This window comes from Marmota flaviventris, chromosome 1 (assembly GCF_047511675.1).
Source record: "Marmota flaviventris isolate mMarFla1 chromosome 1, mMarFla1.hap1, whole genome shotgun sequence".
NCBI lineage: Eukaryota > Metazoa > Chordata > Mammalia > Rodentia > Sciuridae > Marmota > Marmota flaviventris.
The window spans coordinates 34103463-34126580 of record NC_092498.1 but is presented as its reverse complement, the minus strand read 5'-3'; the positions used below and the strand labels follow the sequence as shown (position 1 = coordinate 34126580).

At 38.1% G+C, this 23118-nt stretch overlaps 1 protein-coding gene across 1 annotated transcript in view; it reads right to left on the bottom strand.

Moving 5' to 3' along the window:
* Positions 1-23118, bottom strand: part of Dync1i1 (dynein cytoplasmic 1 intermediate chain 1) — a 294624-nt gene that overhangs the window by 64940 nt on the left and 206566 nt on the right. Inside the window, exon 10 of the mRNA XM_027952799.2 lies at positions 2413-2559. Within this exon, the coding sequence (XP_027808600.1) occupies positions 2413-2559 (147 nt within the window). The remainder of the gene's footprint in view (positions 1-2412; positions 2560-23118) is intronic.

The following is a 23118-nucleotide window of genomic DNA, read 5'->3' as shown; positions in this document are numbered from 1 at the left end:
TAGTAAGTACAACAGATCTGAACCCTGATCAGGTCTCCAAATATCAAGAGGACTGATTGGTCATGGGGCTGTCGACAATGCTCTTTCCCAAGTCTCCAGTGTTATGAAACCTGAAGCAGCGTGCAATCAGACTCAAGCCCCGAGCCACACAACATGCAAAGCTCTGAGTAGAAATCACATGGAAGAATGGATTTAATAGATTTCACCTAAAAATAGCAGACTTCATAAAACTGAAGAAGGATATGTGAATGAATATGCAAAAAAGCTGTATTATCTTAATTCAATTTGTCTGATCCCAGAAGCCATTGCATTGAATTGAACTTTCTTTATTCCCATGAGTGGAAAACATGGAGCAAACATGGTCATGAACCAAAATCCATCCAGTTTTTTTTTTCTTTTCAGCAAAAGTCCAATGGGGCTTCTCTGCTAACGGTGGGTCCACAACACAAATTGCTAGAACGTGAATAGATTAAAACTCCAGACACAAATTGCTAGAACTCAAATAGGCCAAGACCCCAGGCAACCCTGGAGGAATGCACAGAGCCAAATGCCCAGGAGGCGTGTATATAGTAGCTCCTCCTGGTCTTTAATCAGTACAATGGCTTGTGCTTTCATGAGTAATAAATCTTGGTCTCAAAGAAAAGAGAGGTAAAGAAACCTGAACAGAAGCAGACACTGGGGACACTTGCCTACTCAAGTGCATCTCTCTCTCTCTCTCTCTCTCTCTCTCTCTCACACACACACACACACACAAACTGTGCTTAATGGAAAGAAAAAGCAACAGTACAGCTTATTTTTCCACTAAAGATGCCAGATTGTTTTTATTTATTTTAGGAATAAACTTACTGTGTGGCAGAAGGATTTTGTTTTAATTACGATTTCCTGTTGTCTCAAATACATATGTGTGGTGGGTGTGAAAGGAAATTAGTGAGTAATCTGTGGTGGGCCTCTTTTTCCTTTTTGATCCTGGTACCAATCAGCCAGGCAATAATGGAACTTGAAAGACAAACATAAAATTAAACTGTGCCCTTTCAGCTATGAATTAGACAAAACACAGTGACAGAGAAAACAAATTTGTTTTCATTTTATTTTCTAGCAGAAATAAATAATGCCACTCAGTTCGATGGTAACTGCATTTTAGTTGTGATGATTACATTTTAAGTTACTTGAAAAAGAAATGTTAACTCTTTGCAAGAACTCCTGGACTTGAATTTTCCCCAAAGCTTATTGTTAAACGTTCTAACATTTGGATTTATAATTTTTTTTTGAAATTTCAGAAGGCATATTCACAAATGCACCTGACTGACATCCACAGAGAGCCAAGAAATGGTTCTATACTACTTGAGAAAACACCTGCATTGAGTCTGTCTTCTCCTGGGCCACAATTTTCTGTTATTAGTTTGGAGAAATGGGGTAGGCCAGGGCAATTTCCCAAGATTCCCAAGAACTAGTTTCACCTGCATGTGTCTATGGCCCCAATCAATCAAAATTAGGGCTGACTTGGCATTTGTCATTTCCCATTGTCAAACTTACAAGAGCGGAAGAATTTTCCTCCTCATGGTCTTAGCTTGCAGTTGTTTTTCAAGCCAGAATGGTTTTGAGGCCAGCAGACGAAACAAATGAAGCAACCACATTAAGGAAATTGAAAACAATAGTAGAACTGTATCCTTGGGCGTAATTTGGGCATTTCATAGAAGGAACATCAGCTATCCTGAATGTCAAGGTAGCAAGGATTGATGGAGACATGTCTGTCTTCTCATTCCTCCTAACGATTACTATCCACACCTGTCATTCTCTTAAAGGAAATGACAGAGCAGTTGTCTTATGAACACTATACTGAACCTCTTCTACTAAATTATGGGTAATGGTTTTGATATGTTGACTTTTAACCCTAGAGATTATATTGTCACTGTAGTCTTTATGTTGAGACTTACACCACACATTCCAGAATTTAAAGTTATAGTACTCCCTCAAATCACAAATGGAAAAGGCCTGTTGGCAAGTGTCTCCCCTATGCTATCCCTAGACATGAAGTACTGACTTTTCATGGTCATTTGAAAATATGTGTTTCCATCTTCTAACATAAATGTGGAGGTTTTCTTTAGGCAAATGATTCCAGAGCTACCTCTTCCAAACTTTGTGTCTTTTTTCAGTTTTAACGCTTTTCACTGGTGGCCTCTGGGACATCAAAGGAGATCTTTTTTACGTGCAAGAACTTAGAGATGAAGAGATTTCTCTAAACCCAATGCTTCCTTCACCTTTTTTCATTCATCTTTATTTTAATCAGTCAGAATATGATCGCTGTAATAGGTACTTCTAACTTTGTATTACTGGTAAGACCCATGCTTTGGTGAGCTATTTTCCTTTTCAGGGCTTGGTGGCTGACAGGGACATGATGAAAGCTCAACTTACCGTGTGTGCTGCAGCTGACAAAGGTGTCCGCTGCACAGGCGTCCTTCGATGGCTGCGATTGTCCCAGAGAACAATCTGGCCCGAATAAGTCCCACCAACCACCAAATTAGGATGGAAACGGGCAAAGCAGACTGACATGACAGACGACTGTGAAGGAAAAGGAGAGAGAGGGGAACTGTGAAACGGCTCTAGAGGAGACCATCGTCTCTGTTTATTCCTGAAGGCAAAATGGTTCATTGCATAAATCAATGCATTCTAGAAAACATAAAGCAATTTAAAGCTGGGATTTTGAATGCATAGTTAGTAGATTTTGTGCGTAGACATAGGACTTTCTCTGGAGAGGTTGGCCAATGGTTTACCCCTTGAAATCTGAAATTTGAAGTCTTGGCCTTGTTATCAAATAGGCATAAAACCTATCTCAAGTGCATCATTGTTTTGTGGTCTGTAAAACTTGCTTTCTGGACATTTCCCATTTCTCGAATAAAATGGCAACAGAACTGGTATTAATTCTCCACTGAAGTTTTTACAAAGCAGTTCTTCACTTTGAGGGCTTTCACGTTCACTTAGGTTAGGTGCAGTGTTGGTAATGGCAGATCAATTCTAGCTTCAGAACTTTAAGTCAGGCCAGTTTTTTCTTTCTTTTTTTTTTGTTTTAGCCTTAATGTAGACTTGTAGGAAGGATACTGACCTCAGACTAATCAAACTGGCTCCTCCCCCAATTCCCTCACCTCCCATTGGCATCCTCCTTGACCTTGAAGCTGCCCACTTCAGACAAGTCTTAAAGTTATCCTTTGCCTATTTTAATAAACAGCCAGAAATGGATTTCAGTCCAACTCTGCCCATGGTCTGTCATAGCATCACAAATGTGGTTTCTGAAATTCCACAAAGTTCTACTGGGCACCATATTTTGTATGAAATTACTTAGCTAGCGTATGCACTTAAAATCAAACAAGTTACTCTTCCACATCTGCTAAGACTCTTGTGATTCCTGCAGCACTTTCTATCTTTACACTTATCAGCTGAAGTATTTGTTTTTAATAAACACATTTCATTCCTTCAGCTAAATTCAATAATTTCAATGCATTCTAGAAAACATAAAGCAATTTAAACGGTGGAGAAGTTATTATGTGTAAGAAAGTCACTATACCAAAAATGAGAATAAAAAGGTAGCTATTGCCCCCAACAAACCTGTGTTCTGGTAAAGGGAACTAAGAATATATGCATTTAAAAGAATAGAGTTGCTGCCAATCCATACGGTGCTTTTGTGTGAAATAGGAAAAAGTGCCCCTTAGAACAAACACAATCATATGGGTAGGCACATGCCTAGGCAAGTGGAGAGTAAGATGGATTTCCATCCCTTTTTGTTCATGGTGCTTGACATCCTTGCTCAGGGCATAATCTAGACTCCCAACTTGCACACGTGATCTGACTAAATCATGGCAGCCTCTGTGTCTCTCTCTCTCTCTCTGTGTGTGTGTGTGTGTGTGTGTGTGAGACAGGGGTGAAGGGAGGGGAAGATTTGTTTTAGAGGAAAGGAGAGGAAGGTGGAAAATGTACAGTGGCTAGATCTACCTCATGGAAGGGGTTGTGTTACACCCTGAAGTCTATGTGGACCATTCTGCAAGTGGATAGGAGAAGACAAAAGCACTTTTGAGAGATGAGAAAATGAGAAGCAGAACCAGAAGCATCAATGGTCTAATCCGGATCCACAGGGAAGGAGCTAGCATGGAAGAGGCTGTTAGGAAACATGGCTGAAGAGGTACATTTGGTTGGACCAGAGAAGCCCCTGAATGGCCCTATTTGAATTTTTTTCTGCAGGCAATGGTGAGAGATCATAGCTTTCTAAGCAAACAAGTATGGAAATCAAAGTTTGTAATTAATAATCCAGCAAAATAGTAACTGATGAAAACAATTACGACTTCCTTCTGATAGGTAAAGTGAATGCCCGTTTCTTATAAATAAAACTAAACAAAGCAAAACCAGATCTAATGTCAGCCTAAGGCTTCGTAGTCAGAAACAGTCTCGATACTCTGAGGTAGAATAAAGAATATAGACTATTTTTCAATGTCATGTTTTCCTAGTTTTGAATGATTTTCAGTTCCAATTCCTTAAACACGATTCGATGAAGAACATACCCATGCCCCAATCTGGTTTTCATAAAGTTCAAGAATAACTCTCAATAATGACACCGAATTAAAGAAAAAGAAAATAATGCTGGTCAGCTTCTTGTTTTACACATCCCACAGAAACGATTCTTAGTTTTCAATTGATGAAATTCTTATGTTGCCTGAGCTATGTTGGAAAGTTTTTTAGAAAGCTTCAGAAAGACTTAAAATTATCCAGGTGGTATCAACAATGAATTTGCCAAGGCTCAAATCGATATGGATAAAGGAATGTCATTCAATTGGAAAAATCCAGAATTTAACCACTTGATTGCTTCCGTGTTTCAGTTAAATCCCAGCAAAATTTCCTCCAAATCTTGTACAGTTTGTTGAGAGACTGGAGCAAAACAAACAGCGTAGGTATTTCTATGAAAATGAAACACAGAGTTGGCTCCAATCGGAATCTGACCCCATAGGGTACTTATTTACTCGTAAATTTGTTCTATCTTCATTTATTTATTTACCAAACACTTAGCATTGAGGTCTACTAAACCGTTTGTTAAAATTGCAAATGTCACCAAAGCCTCTCAATCTTGGATTCAGAATTCTACTTAAATTTGGTTTTAAAAAAAAAAAGTCAAAAAGCACCTTGGGGCACCAGATTTCTGCCACGAGAATCTACTTTGTTTTGCTGAAAATCAATATTTACAATATTTCCATGAGGAAAAAGAGTAGATGTTTATTTTCATTTTATATTTGGATGATAAAGTATAGCTATGTGTCTATGTGTATACGTATATGTAGCTGACCACAGATGTCCACACTTGACACTATTATTTATAGGGAAGCATTAAGGCAGTATGATCACCATCATCTAGATGTAAAGTTTAGAATTCAGACATTTCCTGAGATGTTGTTAAATACTCTGATCCTTGATGTAAAGGTGGCAAACACTTGGGAGACTGACTTAGTTTTTATTTGCATCCAAATGCTTCCTCTGCTTTAGACTTGGGAACAGTGCTCCATCTACAGCACAGAGTGAGCCCCTCTTCCAACTGGGGAAGTCTGGGCTTGGAAACCTGCAATCTCCTGCTGCTCAAGCAGCTACTGATCTAGTCATTGTTTCTGCTGTCCATTGTCATGGAATTTCCTGGCTGTCAGTAAGAGGTGCCAATGTTGATAACATCCTGTCAGTTACATCTATGGTTAAAAAAAAAATGAAAAAGCACTTCAGAAAAATTGGTTGACACTTCAAAAAAAATGTAGAATTTTTTGTTGTCTTCATTTTCAACAGTATTTTTTCTGAGGGCAAATTATATGAAAAATATATTAATAATACTGTTATTTTTAAAAATTTCATCACTTTTTTGGTGTTCACAATTTAAGTTAAGTCATCCAGTGTTGTAAATAGGCATTATTAAACTAGGATTAATAATGACAAACAAAATTAATTGAGAAGAAGTTTCTTTGCCTTTTTATTCTGGGCTCTATATGAATGCATATGGGTACAGTTTTTTTTTTTAGTTTAAAATATTAATTATTTTATTATATTCTTTAAAGTAATAGAGCCTCAGAATGATTTTGAAAATCTACATAGAGTCTTTTAGAATTCTAATCAAGCCAATTACATGAGTAGAAAATAATACAAAGTTGGTGAATGTTAACCTCTTCATCACAGTAAGTGTTTCTGCCATTACTGTTGAGCTGGGGATTTCATGATGTGGCCATATTGTTGGTCCAAACAGGGACTCAGAAACAGGATAGTCTTGGATATTCAAGGCTTGAGGTGAAACTGGTGAGTCTGCCTGACTATATTCCAACAAGTAACACAGGGATGGGGTTACACAAGGGACCAATGATCCAAGAGGATGAGCATCCCATCTTGATCATTTGCATAGCACACTCCCCCAAATCAAGCCAATCAAGATGCGGAGACTATGTCTTGAGGACCAGGCCATCTCTGTTGACAGAGATCATTTTGTTGTTTTCAACAGATGCATTATCTCTGAGACTCCTGAGGAAGCTTGGCTTACTTTTCAGTCTTGAACAGGCGGCCCGGTTCCTGGCCATCCCTGCACAGTGGCTCTCCTCCTGACCCACATTGTTATGTGAGCCTTTGCACACAAGCTGACCCACTAGATGCGGTTCCACATCCTCATCGTCTATTTCAAGAGAAGTCAGTTTATTTTAGCCCATTCATCGAGGGAATTCCACGGAGACGGGAAGGGTGGGGAGCCGGCTTTGAACGTCTCCCTTCACTCATTGCACACCACTGCATTCAATTCAAAGTCAGCCCAAACCCCTCTTTAAGTGGCTGTGGAGGCTGTTTTCTATTTTGCAGAGCTAATCCAGGCCAGCTTACGGATCGTACTTCCCCTTAACCACAGACCCATATGCCCAGGGTGAACAGCCTTTGGTCAATGCTGGCTGGGAAGCGTGCCCTCTAGGTTCACATTTGATCTGGCTGCCCACGTCCGTCTGTGTGTGGCACTCTGCCCACTCCCCATCCTTCATGCCTGGGTGGGAGGGATAGGGGTCCTGCATTCAAAAGCATCTCCTATTTCAAGTACCATCTCTTCTGGGGAGAAGTCAGTCCCCAGGGAGGGAATGGCCATATTGTTGCCATATGCTGTTTAATGGTGGCTGACATTTTATTTGCCTAAAAGCAAATGCTTAACTGTCAGAGGGCTGTGAGGCAGACAGATCAGATCCTTCTGGCTACCAGTGAACTTGTATAGATATTTCTGCAAGTATCTAAGAAACCCACAAAAATATTTTATTTGGAGAACACTGCTGTGGAAAACTCTTTTTAGAGGCGATCATGTGGCACCAGGCACGTGACAATGTGGAAGGTGTGAAGGTATTGAAGACACCCTGCATTGTGAGCCAGGCACTTAACTTTGAAATAAAAGAAAATGATCCTTTTTTTTTTCCCCTTTAGGATTCTCCTGTCCTCTCTCTAAATCTCTATGCCCAAATGTGCATTCCATTCTTCTAAACTGCAAGAGTGACCATCTCCCAAAAGTTATTCCCTTATTAGTGCCAGAATGCCTAGGAGGAAAGATGGAATTAGCTTGTCTGCTACTTCTAAACTCAGTTTGCGCAAAAAAAAAAAAAAAAAATTAAAAAAGAAAGAGAAAAAAGAAAAGAAAGCATGATAAAGAAAGAAAGCAATAAAGTATCTGATTCTAAGATCTTATTTCCCAAAGACTAGATATCAATCATCCTGATGACCTTCCATAGAATCTCTAGGAATGTCATGACTTTCCCTACTGATACCCTATCACATACATTTTTCTGGGTAGTAGGCCAAGATTACAAAGGGTGGTATGCAAACTATAAGGACATGCTGCTTCACACACACTAGTATAGTTATACCTTTCTCTCTCTCTCTCTCTCTCTCTCTCTCTCTCTCTCTCTTTGAGGGAAATAGTGTTGATGAAGATGTGGAGAAGTTGGAATGCCATTACACTCTAATAGTGAGATTGTAAAATGAGGGCAGCCATTGGAAAATGGCCTGGCAGTTCCTCAAATAAATAAATAAACAAAGTTATTTTAATTTTCAATTCCACTTCTAGTTACATACACAGGACAACTGAAGACATAAACATATGCAAAAACTTGTTCACAACAGCATTATTCATAATAGCCAAGAGGTGCCAACAACTCAAATGTCCATCAACTGATGAATGGATATACAAAATGTGGTAAATCCATGCGAATGTTATTCAACAATAAAAAGCAATGTAGTACAGATGTAGGCTATAACATGGATGAATTTTGATAAACTTTAAGTAAAACAAATTCTAAATGGATAAGTCATAATTGCACACTTTTGTGAGTTTACTAAAAAGCACAGACTTTGAAGGTTGAATTTATGTGGCATGATATACATATTAATTTTTAAAAGAAAATTGGGTACAGACAAGTTTTCAACCTCATGGAGCTTCCCAGCCTCAGTTTTAATCTTGTGGACAATTGTCTGAACTACCTGGATCACTCTCTTGTCAAACACTTAGTCATTGCCTTGTAATTCTTTCTGAGCATTATCTCCAGTTTCTACTCCCTGGGAGGCACTGAGGTAGAAAGGAAGGATCAGCAGACTTCAAGTCCAGAGAAATTTCTGCTCTGGCTCCTATAAGTTGTGTGAACCAAGTTTTAAATTGTTTTTGTTTGCTTAATTTGGGGCACTTTTAAAAATTATTATTTATCTACCTTTAAAAACTGTGCTGAAATATTCATAATATAAAAATTTCCATTCTAACCATTTTTAACCACGCAGCTCAATGGCATTAAGTACACTCACCAATGTTGTGCCACTGTCACTGCTATCCATCGCCAGAACTTCATCATCTTCCACAGCTGAAACTCTGTCCCCACAAGACACCAACTCCTTCTTCCTCTTTCCCCTCACCCCTGGCAACCACCATTCACTTTCCATTGCTTTGAATTTGACTGGTCTGGATAGCTCGTGTGAGTGGAATCAATCACACAGTGTTTGCCTTTTGTGACTGGCTTATTTCACTTAGCATACTGTCATCATGGCTCATCCATGAACATATGTAGAATTCCTCCCTTTTTAAGGCTGAATAACAGCCCACTGTATGTACATACGATATCCAAACATATCCAGAGACAATGAAGGTCCAGAGGACTCCTCATCTTGTGTGTTGATTCATTCATGAAGGAACACTTGGGCTGTTTTCACCTTTTGGCTACTGTGAATAGCTAAAGGCTATATTGTGGCTGCTTTGAACATGGGTGTACAACTACCTGTTTCAGACTCTGCTTAATTCTTTTGGGTATATATCTATAAGTGGAATTGCTGGATCCTATGGTAGTTTGTCCTTTATTTATTTATTTTTTTGAGGAACCACTGTTTTACTTTTTTTTATAATGACTACCATTTTATATTCCACCACTATATCACAAGGGTTCCAATATCTCTAACACTTGCTCTCTTCTTTTTCTTTTGTTTGTTTATAGCAGTCATCCTAATGCATGTGAGGTGTCTGAGCCTTACTTTTTGATTCACAACAGGAACATGATGTTCTTGCCCTGCCTATGGAACAAGGCATTTTCTTTGCCCATCTTTCCTGGAGCTGCTGAAAGATTTGAATTAGGCAACTAAAGACCTTGATAAGTGATATGCCCTCCACATAGGATTAGAGATGACTTTATTCCTAATTTGAAGAAACATATCCAGAGACAATGAAGGTCCAGAAGACTCCTCATTTTGGTCAACAAATATTTTCATAAATCCACTGTCCTGTATTGATGGTCTAGGTTGGAAAACTGTCTTCTAGATGTATTATTAGACTATTCTGTTATGTGGTTTAACTCTTTTGAGTGAGTCCTTATTCTTGATAACCCTTTCAGACCTCAAATTAGACCTGGAATAGACTGATCTGTGATATGACTTTACATCTGATTATTACTTATTCATCAATAAGGCACCCTTTGGATATATATATATTTTTTTGGTACCAGGAATTTAATCCAGGGGCACTTAACCACTGAGCCACATCCCCTTTCTTTTTAAAATTTACTTGTTCTATTTAGATATACATGACAGTAGAGTATATTTTGACATACTACATATACATGATTAGAGATGACTTTATTCCTAATTTGAAGAAACATATCCAGAAACAAAGGAGGTTCAGAGGACTCCTCATTTTAGTCAACAAATATTTTCATAAATCCATTGTCCTGTATTGATGGTCTAGGTTGGAAAAAGTATTTCCATATTTTCTTTAGAGACAGCATCTAACTAAGTTGCTTAAGGCCTCACTAAGTTTCTGAGGCTGGCTTCGAATTCACGATCCTCCTGCCTCAATTTCCCAAGCCAGTGAGATTACAGTCATGTGCCACCATGCCTGGCTCAGGCTATTTTCTAAACCAGTGTCACTCTACACATGTCTGTACCTTAACATCAACTAGAGAGCTTTAAAAATTACCTAATACTCAGGCCACATTCCATGACAATTAAATCAGAATTTCTGGGGTGGGAATCAGGCATCATCAATATTTTTAAAAACTCCCCTGTTCGGTCAAGTATGAAGAATACTCTTTTAAATCAATGTTTCTCAAACTTATCTGAATGTAAGTGCTTGGAGAACTCGTGGAAAACACAGATTGGTTACTAGAAGACGCAGGATGAAAGAATTAGGGGAGATGTTAGTCAAAATGGCAAAAGACACAAAATTTCAGTTACACAGGAGGAATAAGTTCAATAGAACAATTGTACATCATGGTAACTAAAGTTAATCATATATTGTAGGGGCTGGGGTTGTGGCTCAGTGGTAGAGTGCTTGCTTAGCATGTGTGAGGCACTTGGTTGCATCTTCAGTATCACATAAAAATAAATACTTAAAATAAAGGTATTGTATCCATCTACTACCAAAAAATAATTTAAAAAATAATATATTGTACATTTGAAAATTGCTCAAAGGGTATATTTTAATAGTCTCACCACATACACAAAGGTAAGTATATGGGGAAAAGCACAAGTTAAATAACTTGACTTTGCCATTCTGCAATGTACATTTATATAAAACATCGTGCTTTATAGGACAAATATATACATTTTTTCCTTGTCAATTTAAACAAACAACAAGCAAAAACATAGATTCCTGGGTCCCATCTTGGATCTATCTGGTCAGAATTTCTGGGAAGAGACCTTGTGATGTGTGTATTTAGAAGAGACCCAGGTGATTGATATGGTGGACAAAGTTGAAAAACCCAATTCCAAAACGATAATTTGGTAGAGTTTGGTGTCATTTGGAATGCATTTGCTTTGCACCAGTGTAGTTCCAAGCCTGGGCTCTTTTCTTTATAGGATTATGTGCCATTTTCACAACTGGCCCAACTGAAGAAAATATGATATTTTCCTCTGCTAGATTGCCATTTCCTTCAATGTTAATTGCTAGTTTGATATCTCATCTAGCTTCTCTTCTTCACGGAAATAATGAGACTCTCAGAAAAGGATAACTGAAAATGACAGTGAAGGGTTAGGTCCCAACTTTCCTACATCATCACTATATGTGGGGACACTAAATATATTGGAGTTTTCCTGTTTATTGTTAGGAGGGCTAACGAACATCACCACTGTCGCCCCAGGTCACATGACTATTTAGCTGTGGGGGCATTCCAAAGTTTTTGAGCACCTGAGTTTCAAGCATGACCTAACATTGTATTGTTCCTTTTAGTTGGATAACTTGGCTTCCGTGTTTTTCAGAATAGGAAAACCAGGCTCAGAGAAGTAAAGCTATTGGTTTAAGATTGAATTAGCAGAAAGTGGCAAAACCCAGATTTGAACCACAGCCTGGCTGATTTCAAAGTCAATATATTGTAAAAACTTAAATCAACTGAAGACAGGTGCATTTTCTCTTAGCGATCCATGATCCCACCCCCTGCACACCCAACTTCTGACTCCCTCACTTCCATGGGCCTGGGAGTCACAGGCTGAACCTCACATATTGCTACATGGCAGAGAGGGCTTGTGGGCTCCCTGCTTGCCACAGTGGCTTTGACAGTGAGTCTCTGACCCCTCTCCAGTTGGGCTTCTCTTACTGGCATAAAGATGGCTCCCCTCACTCAGTTCCCAGCCTATCAGTTGTGACAGGTGGCAACAGAGCTAATTAGTATCAATTGTAGTGATATTTACCATGAGGTGGGTATTCCTGCTGAGAACTGATTGAGACCAATTAATCATTTCATGAGTGTCTATGGAGCAGCTGGGACACCAGTTGGGTCACCACTGACAAGCTCTGTGTTTATCACCACTGTTTTGGGGGAAAATGCTTCATTTTCATCTTGTCACTGTGCAACCAAACTGAAAATGCCATTGCAATACAACAAATTCTTTTTTAATGAGTGTGTATATCCCCCCAAATATTTATGTGAAATGGTATTGATTGTTGTGCAAAGCAATGGTGTCTCTGTGTACTTTAACAAACAAAAAGGGCTTTCTATTTAGAGACATAGAGTACCTGGGGAACATTTCAAGTTCAACAAGTAAGAAGTAATATGTATATATATATTTTTTAAAAATAGGTTCTTGGGAGATGGAATTATCTTTGGTAAAAAGTCACATTTTGAAAATTTAAAAAAAAGGTGACCTGCATTTTTTAAAAAAAGTTCAAAAACAAAAATAAATGAAAAATTTGAGGCACATTATGTCTTGCCCGTACCTGGAGAGCCTTTATAGAGTCTTAAAAAGCAAGACACATACTCCAATTCAAGTTTTTTTATACACATACAAAAGTTTTCTTTTCTTTCCTTTTTTTTTTACATTCTGGTTAAAAACTAACCAACAACCAGGTGGAGAATCTTGGTAGCAAGTTCTTCAAATGCAAAGTTATTCTTAGAAACTATCTACCTCAGCACCTCAACCTCACAATGTACTGAAAACCTATCTTCTGCTAGTTGCTCCACTAGCTGTGACCCACCACCTGCCACATGGTAGAGCAGTTGAGGAATTTCTATCCATAGTTTGTAAAAGGAAAAGTAGTTCCCACTCTTCCTATTTCAACCCTCATAGCAACAGAGTTTTGTAGATAAATCAGCACAACTTTTAATAATAGGGTTTGAATTTGACAGAGAGTTGTATAGACAATACAGTTCCTATATACTAATGCTGTGCTATTGCTATTAACTTCTTCTCTGTTGTTATGTTAGTATATAGCAAGTTGTCACAACCGAGGAACTGATATCAATACATCATCAAATCAAGGTTCATACTTGATTTAGCTGTCCTTACTCATTACCTAATGTCCTCTTTCTGTTCCAGGATCCCATCCAAGAGATCATATAACCCTCAGCCATCATGTTTCCTTAGGTCCCTTTAGGCTGTGACAGTTTCTCACTTTTCTCTTGATTTTCTTCAGTGTTTTGAGGAGTACTTTGTAGGATGTCCTTCAATTTGGGTTTGCTCATTGTTGTTGTTGTTATTTTCTTCCTATTTTATGATTAGGATGGGACAAACAGATGTCTTCAGGTTGTACTAAATATTCAGAACCAAAACAAAACAAGAAAAAGATCCAAGGGTTTGATGTATTGAACTTAGTTGGTGAAAGATTAGAATACAGTGGTGGTATGATTATCTATTTATTCCTTAATCTATCCATCCACATCCACATGATACTTCCTATTTTGATAAATTTGTTATTCAAAAATTTTACTATAGATAAAACCAGGTGAGGATATGCCATCACATCTGACAGTAATGCTCACTGAAACACTCAGGTCAATGTGTTCTTTTCTTCCGTATAGACTTCCAACCACTTACTAAATATTATTGTCCAATTTTTAAAGAAACATGAAACCAAAATTGCTATGCTAGGCTGCAGTGGACACTAGCTTTTACTTTATACAGACTAAAAAGAAGAGGAAGAGAGAAATATATGGATCATTTTTTTTTGTATGCTACAAAGCACCAGCCTTCTTCAAATCAAAAGTCTAAGTCTTATTTAATTTTTTTTTTAAAAGGAAGTTGATTTTTGGATATGGCATGTTTTGTCATCTACCTCTTTGATTTATGGAAGTTATGTACCAGAGAGAAGAGATTACTTTATCTGAGAAATAAGAAAAAGAGTTCCAATAGACAGGAAAGATTGTAGGCAGCATTAACTTCAGTGCTTGTTAAAACAAGAAGGATTAATAGCAAAAAGGGAGGGAAGAATTTTGAATGTCTCCAGTTTAGTATCTTCAAAAACCTTTGAGGTTTCTGAGAAAGGCTCAGCCAACCACATGAAAGAGACGCAAAGGGACTCAGCCACACGACTTCTCTAAATCCAGGGCTGGGGCTGCTCCACTGTACCATCAAACCATCTTACTTGAAGTGTAGCCACAAATTACATTTACTTTTATTAAAAAAGTACTAAGTCCTTGCAAAGGGGGCAAACAGAGCATTCAGAAATATGTTACTATCCACTTAACCTTGATGGAAATCGTATGGATAAACATGGATAAGAAGAGCCATATTTTTAGTCCATGATTCCTTCCTTGGCCACGTAAAAGAGGCAATAATGGCCCTGAGCAATAGAATCCAAGAGAAGAATTCAGTTACCAGGAATTTTATTTTTACCAGCATAATAATAAATGGGCTGATTGGATTTAGAACTGATGTACTAGCAAGAGGGTCTGAAAATAATTGCACGAAAGATTTGTGTTCTGATTTGTGCATTTTTTTTTCTTCTGCATTTGTAGGATTTGGGTTTTGTGCATGAGGACATTGAAAAAGGAAGAAGAAAATGTAGTCTCCATATGTCACTCAGGAACCCCCTGCTAGTAAAATAAATCTACATTTGGAGTATCCACCCAAAGAATCATGGAATAATCCCACATTAGATCATGACCAAGCCACTTAGGTCAGAAATTATAGGGGAACTATTAAAAAAATATAAAAGAAGAAAAAAAAAAACCCAAAGTGTTCCACCACTCACAACCTCTTCACATGGTTTGTCTGAGTCTGAGTGACTGGTGGATTTGCCATCTGTGACAGTCCATGGAATCAGTTAGATCATTCTAAATTTAGCAGGAAAATAAAATAATTCAGCAAGAATTGGTTCTTCCTCACATTAAAACTATGTGGTTAATACAGATCTTGAGGATACAAATAAAAAGTGAAGCCTGAACCCAATGAAGCTATGTGGCAACAAGGCAGAAGTAGTCTCAGTGAAGTTGTCCTTTTTTTTTCTGGAATTACTTAGATATGTTTATGCAGAAGTCATGAAGATGAACCAGATGACCTTTAAGAACTGTCTAGCTCGTCTGTTCTATGGATAAACTACTACTTTGAAGTATGAAAAAGCAATAGGAAAAAACCTAGGTTTAATTGATTGCTATTTGGTCCATGCATGAGAAAAGTGCAAACTGATTTTTGTGATTGTTACCAACCCCAGGTCTCATGGAATCTCCATATTTCTATACCACACCCTTTTCAAGAGACTCAAAGACTGAGAATGACTTGAGCATGGAGAATATTAAAAATCTGTCCTGGATTGTTCATTCCTAAACTGAGGTATATCCCATCATAAAACACCATTTATATATTCTTGGAGGACCAACAAATAAATAGGAATCAAATTCCCCAGACTTCAATCTAAACTATTTTTGTTTTTAAATATTTATTTATTTTTTTAGTTATAGGTGGATACAATATCTTCAATTTTTATGTGGTGCTAAGGATCGAACCCAGTGCCCCATGCATGCGAGGCAAGCGCTCTTTCTCTGAGCCATAATCTCAGCCCCTAAGCTAGCTTTTAAAAGGACAAAACAATAAACAAACAAAGAAACAAAGAAAAATGGTGAACCAAAATTCTTGTAGGATCAAATGATTAAATTTATAGCACTGGATGAATTTATCTTAGTCCACAGAAGAAATCTACTCTAAACATAAGACCTTTAGAATGCACAAATTAAAGGGCATTTATCATAGAGTTTGAAGTTTCCAGTTCTGGAAAGAGAGATTGGAGAGATCTGGAAAGAGAGATCCAAAGTAGAAACCTATCCTAAACTATGTCCTTCATTAAATGATGTAGGTAAGGGTACTGGTCAGCTGGAAGAAATGTGGTCATAAATTCCTGAACACATATGTTAGAGTACATCCAACATACACATCAGTCAATTGTCATAATGGAGTGTGATATTTTAGTTCATGCAAATCTAAATAAAATTACCAAAGGACAGTATTTTTTTCCTTTTCCCTGAAAAAGAAGAAGAACAGGAGCATTTTCCTAGTCATCTGTGTGTTTTTATAGACTGGTGATGATGAGTATTTTATCTTTGGTGACAAGTGCCCACTGCATTTCTCCAAGAGTTAAAAAAAGAAAGATGTCCAATGATCCTGGGGATGCAGGAACAATATGAATCCAGATAATGAAGAGTTAAGAAAATCTTCTTGGCCTGCTAATGAACTCCATCCTGCCCTGGTGAGACCACCCTCCTTTTAAGTAAGAGGTAATTTAATATGAATCTACTCAGTTGTGTTTGGGCTTCATCCAATCTATGAGAATCAGTATGATAAATTATAATGAATTGTCTGCAATACTTCACAAAGTCACTAAAACAGTCCTGAAAAACAAGATCCCTAAGCTTGATTTTTCCATCTCCCTTTGAATACATTTTGCCTTATTCCTGTTAGACCACTCCAGAACTTGAAAATATTTCTTATAGCTCCCCCACATTGAAAGTTATATGCTCTGAGCCCCACTTGATGAGATCCACAGTTGTTGGCTGTTTCTATTGAAGCAGGCCCCATACTTGAAAATGACGTGGATAGGGGGCCAGCCAAATAACATAGCAAGAGAAGGAACATGGCCCCTTTAGTTTCCAAAGGGTTTCTTCATGTGCTAATTTCCCTTTGTAATCTACACTGAGTGCTGGAAAGTAGCTTAGTGAAAGGCATTCTCCTATTTCAGATTCTGGAAAAGCCCTTGGAACCAGGGCACCCTCATCTATGGGGAGAAGGCAGTCAGTGAACTCAAGTTCTAGAAGAGGTCCCTGACTACAGCTGTGTCATTTTGTTTATGCGGCTTAACTCTCTCTCAGAAATATTTCTTCATTTAAGAGCCACTGCCCTAGCTAAAAAAAATGATTGGGGGTAGTCCAGCTCTTCAGAATGCAAAATGCAGACCATATTTTATAGATAATCCTTCATAAACAAAACAATCTGATTGACATGAAAGCTGTTTGTTTCCTGCTCTGGTCACTTAGGGTAACACACAAAGACTGTACAGGAGAGGCAGGGTGTCACCTCTCCCCCGACTCATTGGACATGGAGGGAGTGGAAAATTCCATTTTCTATGGGTAATTCATGTTAATCTTATCAGGTTGAATTTCTTTAATGGGCTTCTTTTCTGTGTTGTTCTTTGTGTCTAAGATAGTTAATTTGTAGCTGTCTGTATTAGTTTCCTCTTGCTGCAGTAACAAATTGCCATATACTGAGCAGCTTAAGACAACACAAACTTAGTATCTCACAGTTCTGAAGGTTAGAAATACTAAAATATAGGGCTATATTGGGCTGCATTCCTTCTTAGAGGCTCTAGAGGAGAATCCATTAGTGGGCCTTCTGTTCAGCTTCTAGAGGTTACTCTCATTTCTTGGTTCATGGTCACCTTCCATTATCAAAGTCCAGTCTTTTTTACATTATGGCCCTCTGACTGCTTCCATCATCACTTCTCTGAGGGTGACTCTCTTGCTTTTTCATTTACAAGGATCCTTATGATTACATTGGCCCACTCAGCAAACACAGGGTAATTTCAATATTTTTAACTTAATCACATTTGCATAATCTCTTTTGCCCCATGAGTTAACATTCTCAGGTTTATGGTTTAGGACCTAGATATCTTCAGGTGGCCACAGTTTTGAACAAATATTTTATAAGCTTGTAAATATTTTGAGAAAATGTTAAATACTTTGAATTGTGTGTAGGGTTGATTAGTTAATTCCCATGGTTCATCATTAGCCAAAGTCATGGTCACATGTAGATTGTGTGCTTCTGATCCCTGCTAGACACACAACCTTCATACACACTCAAGCTTATTTTTACCTGACCCTATTTTGTGGCTCAAAAAATGAACTCTAGATCTGTCCTATTTTCTTTTGCCTGATAAAATATAATCTGTTGTGACAGATTTTCCTAACCAGGAATATGAATTGCCTACAGGCACATAAAGAAAGTTAATGATTTAGCCAGACTAGATATTTAAAACTCCTTTCTACATCCCTGTTACTCCATCTCATGCTAAATTCCTTTTTCCAGTTACCGTTTAAAAATTCCAAACAGATCAATTAACAAGAAAGGAAGGATGGTAATTCTCAGGTAGGAACAAGATGCAGAGGGCATACTGAAATCTTACCAGAAAAACAAAACAAAACGACACACACACACACAACCCGCCCCCCCCCCCCGCCAAATTCTGCCATTATTAAAATCCTGAGAGTCACATACATTTTCCTTCTAAACAAATCCTTTAAATATAAGTCACATTCACTGCACAACTATCTCTGATACCAATCATCACTTCAATCAAAATTCATACGCTATGTTTTAAGAGTGTTCAAATTTGCCCTCATAGCATTAAAAAAAAATACAACAATAAGCTACTCCCCGCCCCCCACTGCCATCTGATCCTTCTTCCACCAATGCAGATAAAGTTTCAGGATGGTTTTGGCAGGGAACCTAAATAAACAGAATTTTTAAGTTTTCCAATTGTTTTGAAGCAGTTGGCACTGTATGCCAATTAGTCTTCATCACTTAGGCAAATTTCTTATCAAAATAACTTTTTTAAAAAATAAGGAATACTGTCTTTATAGAGTTCAGAAAGAGATGACAATCTATTATAGGCAGCAGTTTTATTAATGTATCATTTATAGTTGGTGTCAAAGAGTAATTAGGAGTAAATTAAAATACACAGAACACTGTATTTCTGTTGACAAAAGATATAATTTTTGAGAATTAGATTGGCACAGGACACCACTTCAGAATTTGCTACCCCAGGTATTCTCTTCTTTAAAACCGTGCAATGATACTATATCAATAATAAAGTCCACAGATTTACTCACTGAGGAACCTAAGTACAAATAGAATATTTCTTGGTCTAGAGGAAATAGTTGTATAAAACTCATAAGGTGCAAATTCTCCCGAGTGATTTTTCCTGCAGTTCTAGTAGGTCGTTGAATATTTAGCACCTATTGTGCGCATATGTAAACAACCTACAGTGGGTTTGACAAAGCACATAATTCTAATGGAAAAATGTGAATTGTAATGGGAAAATCTTGCTCAAGGATAAATAAAACTCTATTAGTTATTTTTTCCTTATTTCATTCCACCTTCTTGAACATACGTCTTCAAATGAAAAGATACTGGGAAAATTTATATCCATGGAATTTATCATATTTAATATCAAATGATAGAGAAAATAAACATCAAATGAAGTTGATCCACATAATTCACTAATTCCAAAGTTGGAAATGTCAAAACTTGGTGGCAGTGATATCTTTTAGCATGGCAAGTGCAATGAAACATGGAAAATCCTACTGTGTCCGTATCTGTCAAGTAGAATACAATATTGAAGAAATTGGTAGAATGACAAAAAAAAAATAATAATAAACTACTTTTTCCCAAGGCAATCAGACCAGATCGGGAAGGCAATAAGAATTCTATTTTCCTGCATAATTTGGGTAACTACTTCAGTTTTCCAACTCTCTTCCAAAATGAAGGCAAGGGCTACGGCTAGCCTACAAGTTGTCATACATCTGGAAGACTATTTTAAAAACACATTCAAAATGTTTTGACTACATGATACCAAGCATCTGGCAAAGCAAACTTCTCTTAGGTATTTTTCTTCATAGATATTCAGCCATGTGTAGACAGTCATTGTGCCAGATTTTGAGCTACATATTTTATTTGCAGGATAGCAAAAACGTATCTGCGAAGGTAAGGCTTTCCTTATGATTTTGATTAGGTAGGTTTAACTTAATGGCATTAACAGAGTTGCCACTCATTCCCGAGTTACTTGAACTACCCTCTAGCTGTGCCTCTCCCTCTGCCCCCACCAAAGCCCTTCAGCGAATTCTATTGGTCAGTCCCTCTCCAGGAACAGTATCTCCCAAATGAACAGCACTCACTCACTTGTCTAAATAGTAACTGACTTCATCGGTTTCATTTCACAGCAAGGACAAGGAAAAGCAAGGCGTCTAGTTTTCACTGCCTAATAGGAACCAGCCTTAGGAATACCTGTGGTTCGCCAACCATCCCCACACCATTTGAAGGATCCAGAGGTAGGAGGTAGGTATTCTTCATGTGAGGTCGCCTGCCTCCTAATGGGAGCTAACTCAGACTTCCAAAGACCTTTTCCATCAACCAACATAACCATCCCTATGTTTGCTCCGCTGTCAACCTTTCAGACTGTCCTAAGCCAGGGTACACTGTAGCTGGCTGTTCTGGGTAAACCGTGCACTGATTATTTCAGTATGTACGTTGCATTCTCCGATCACTCATTCTTGCTATTGATTATGGAGGAGGGACAGATTCCTCAAAGGCAGGAAACAGGATGTATTTATCATTATGGCTTCAGTACCTCACATAGCGCTAGGCACAATAAATATGTATTGAATTGTTCTGGATAAAATGTAGTCTGCCCTAACAGTAAAGACTATCACCTTTTGAACCTGAAATAAAATTAAACAGTCAAGTTTGAGCATAATCAGTTTTCACATTTGGACAGGCATGAAGAGCAGACCGGTGGGACAGATCTGCCAGAACTCCATTTGCTAAGGTACTATCAGTAAACTACAAAGACTATATTTATTATGAACTTTGGGAGATGGTGTGGAATACCAATTTGCATTGCATAGGTTTCCTTGAGACAAAGAATACACACTTGAGGGATAGAGTTGTTCTGTTCCCTTCTTTATGGGATATTCCCTGACTGAACTCTCTGGAATTCCTAGCAGTCAATGGGCTACTTGGGGTCACAAAGCATCGTTATCAATAACAGTTGCTTCACCAAATGAAACCAGCACAGAGTAATAAAACTCACTCTGCAGTGAGTGAAGGATAGTTCATGGATGAAGATGGGGACAGAGCAAAGAATGAGGCCCAGGGACTTGGACGCTGAAGTCCTGCAAACTGCTTTTAGCTTCACAGGCGGTCACTGGAGCCTTATCATTTGCACAATTGCAACCTCCTTTGGGAGCTCCCAGAAAACAGTGTAAAATTTTTAAGAGACCAGAGGGCTTAAGTGGTAGAGAAATATGGTCTATACTACTAAAATAACTTCATTTTTAAACCAGCCTAGCACGGCCAGCCTGCACTAGATGCATAAACAGATGGATAGACTGAAGATGAATGAGATGATATGAAGCAATATAATATTTAGCTCACTTAATATCTATTAGAAATCTATTAAAATTGTTTTTTGTTTTAATAGCATAAAAGAGTTCTATTTCACTTCCAAGTTCATTTTAAATCAAGGATTTGAAGTACTCTCATGGTCCTCTGAGCAGAAAATTTACCTAAGAAAAATCGAGAAAGTCTCTCAAAGGGTTAATTGTTCCAAGGTGGAGAATATATTTAAATGAAAAATTCCTCAAGGAAACCAGCCTTGTCTTTAGATTTTACAAATAACAGCCATTGGTGGCTAATCTTCCTAACCTTTAGTCAGTTTTCTGTTGATGAGAAATCAGAATCAGGGATCATTACTTTTACAAAGAATGTTTAGACATCCCAGTGACATGATCACTATATGAAATATAATTCAAATTATTTCAGTTTAAACACTGACTTTGACAGTTAGTAAAATCATTTAATTTTCTACTATGGAAACTGTTTTAATAATTTTAACCACTTTTTTAGATTATACCAATTCTTTGAGATGAAGTACGACAGAGAATCAAAATAATCTGTAAATTGAGCTCTATTGCCAAAAAAAAAAAAAAAAAAAAAATGAGCTTCATTCCTCAGTAGGGATGCAGCGGGTAAACTTTCCAGGGATTTTACTTGTGTTTTCTTCTTCCTCTATCTCTTCTTTCCTCCACAGCTCAAAGACAATCCAGCTCGTGGAAGCAGACTCTGGTTAATGATCCCTTCCCTCCTTTGCTTTCTTCCTTCTTTTTCATTCACATTCCCAACCTTGCATCTCTCTTCTCATCCCTCCCCAACCCACCCTCCCCACCGCCTGGGGGAATGACTACCTCAAAGAATTAATTCAGAACAGGCAGCCGAAAATGGTAACAAGAGTGGGCAAATCAGGATGTGGATTTAGAATCAAGAGGTATTTTAAAGGAGGAGAACTACTCAAATTAAACATATGTTAAGAATACAGCCTTGTTGTTCATGGCACACCTTCTGCCTGCCATCCCACCCCAGTGGGATCAGCCTTTAAGGGCAGAGCCTTCCCTCAAGGAATAATAAACACAGTGGCTTGAGTGTGTATAGATCTGAGCAGTGCAGGGGGCTTCCTGTCCTCTTGGTCCAACTTCACTGTTGGAACACAGGTGGGTAGTGACCTAGCTAGCTAGTGAAACAGGTCATGGCCCTCAGGCTCACAGCCAGAGAGAAGACAGTCACAGCACCAAGGAGTGAGGCTTTGGGCGTTGATCAGTATGTGCCTTGATCTAGGCTTCTGCACCCAGGCCACACTTGGAGCCAACACTTCCTGTTCATCTTTCTCACTCTCACACATGCGAACTAGGCAATACAAATCCATTGATCTTTTGGGGGGAAAAGTGTCTGTACAGAGGCTCAGAATGTTTTTCTTTGAGTCAATCGGCTATCAAACTGAGGTTGGGTCTCCCAGTTCTCCCATTTTTCTGTGTGTGTGTGTGTCCTTTGATGGTGGGGCTATGTTCGCACAGTTCCAGTTTTTATACTTGGAAAATTCTCAGAATGCATTGCTTTGAGAATCTCTCCCTAAAAGCCCAGCAAAATTTTTTTGAAAACTTCTGATTCTATTTTGTTGGCAAATTGTATTAATTATGAAAAACTTTGCCCTATTTCTGCGTTTTCATTCCTCCCAAAGTATCTCATTTTGTTACAGGGCCACCTCAAAATTTTGTACTCCAACACTATTGATATGAACTAGTCCCATCTGCA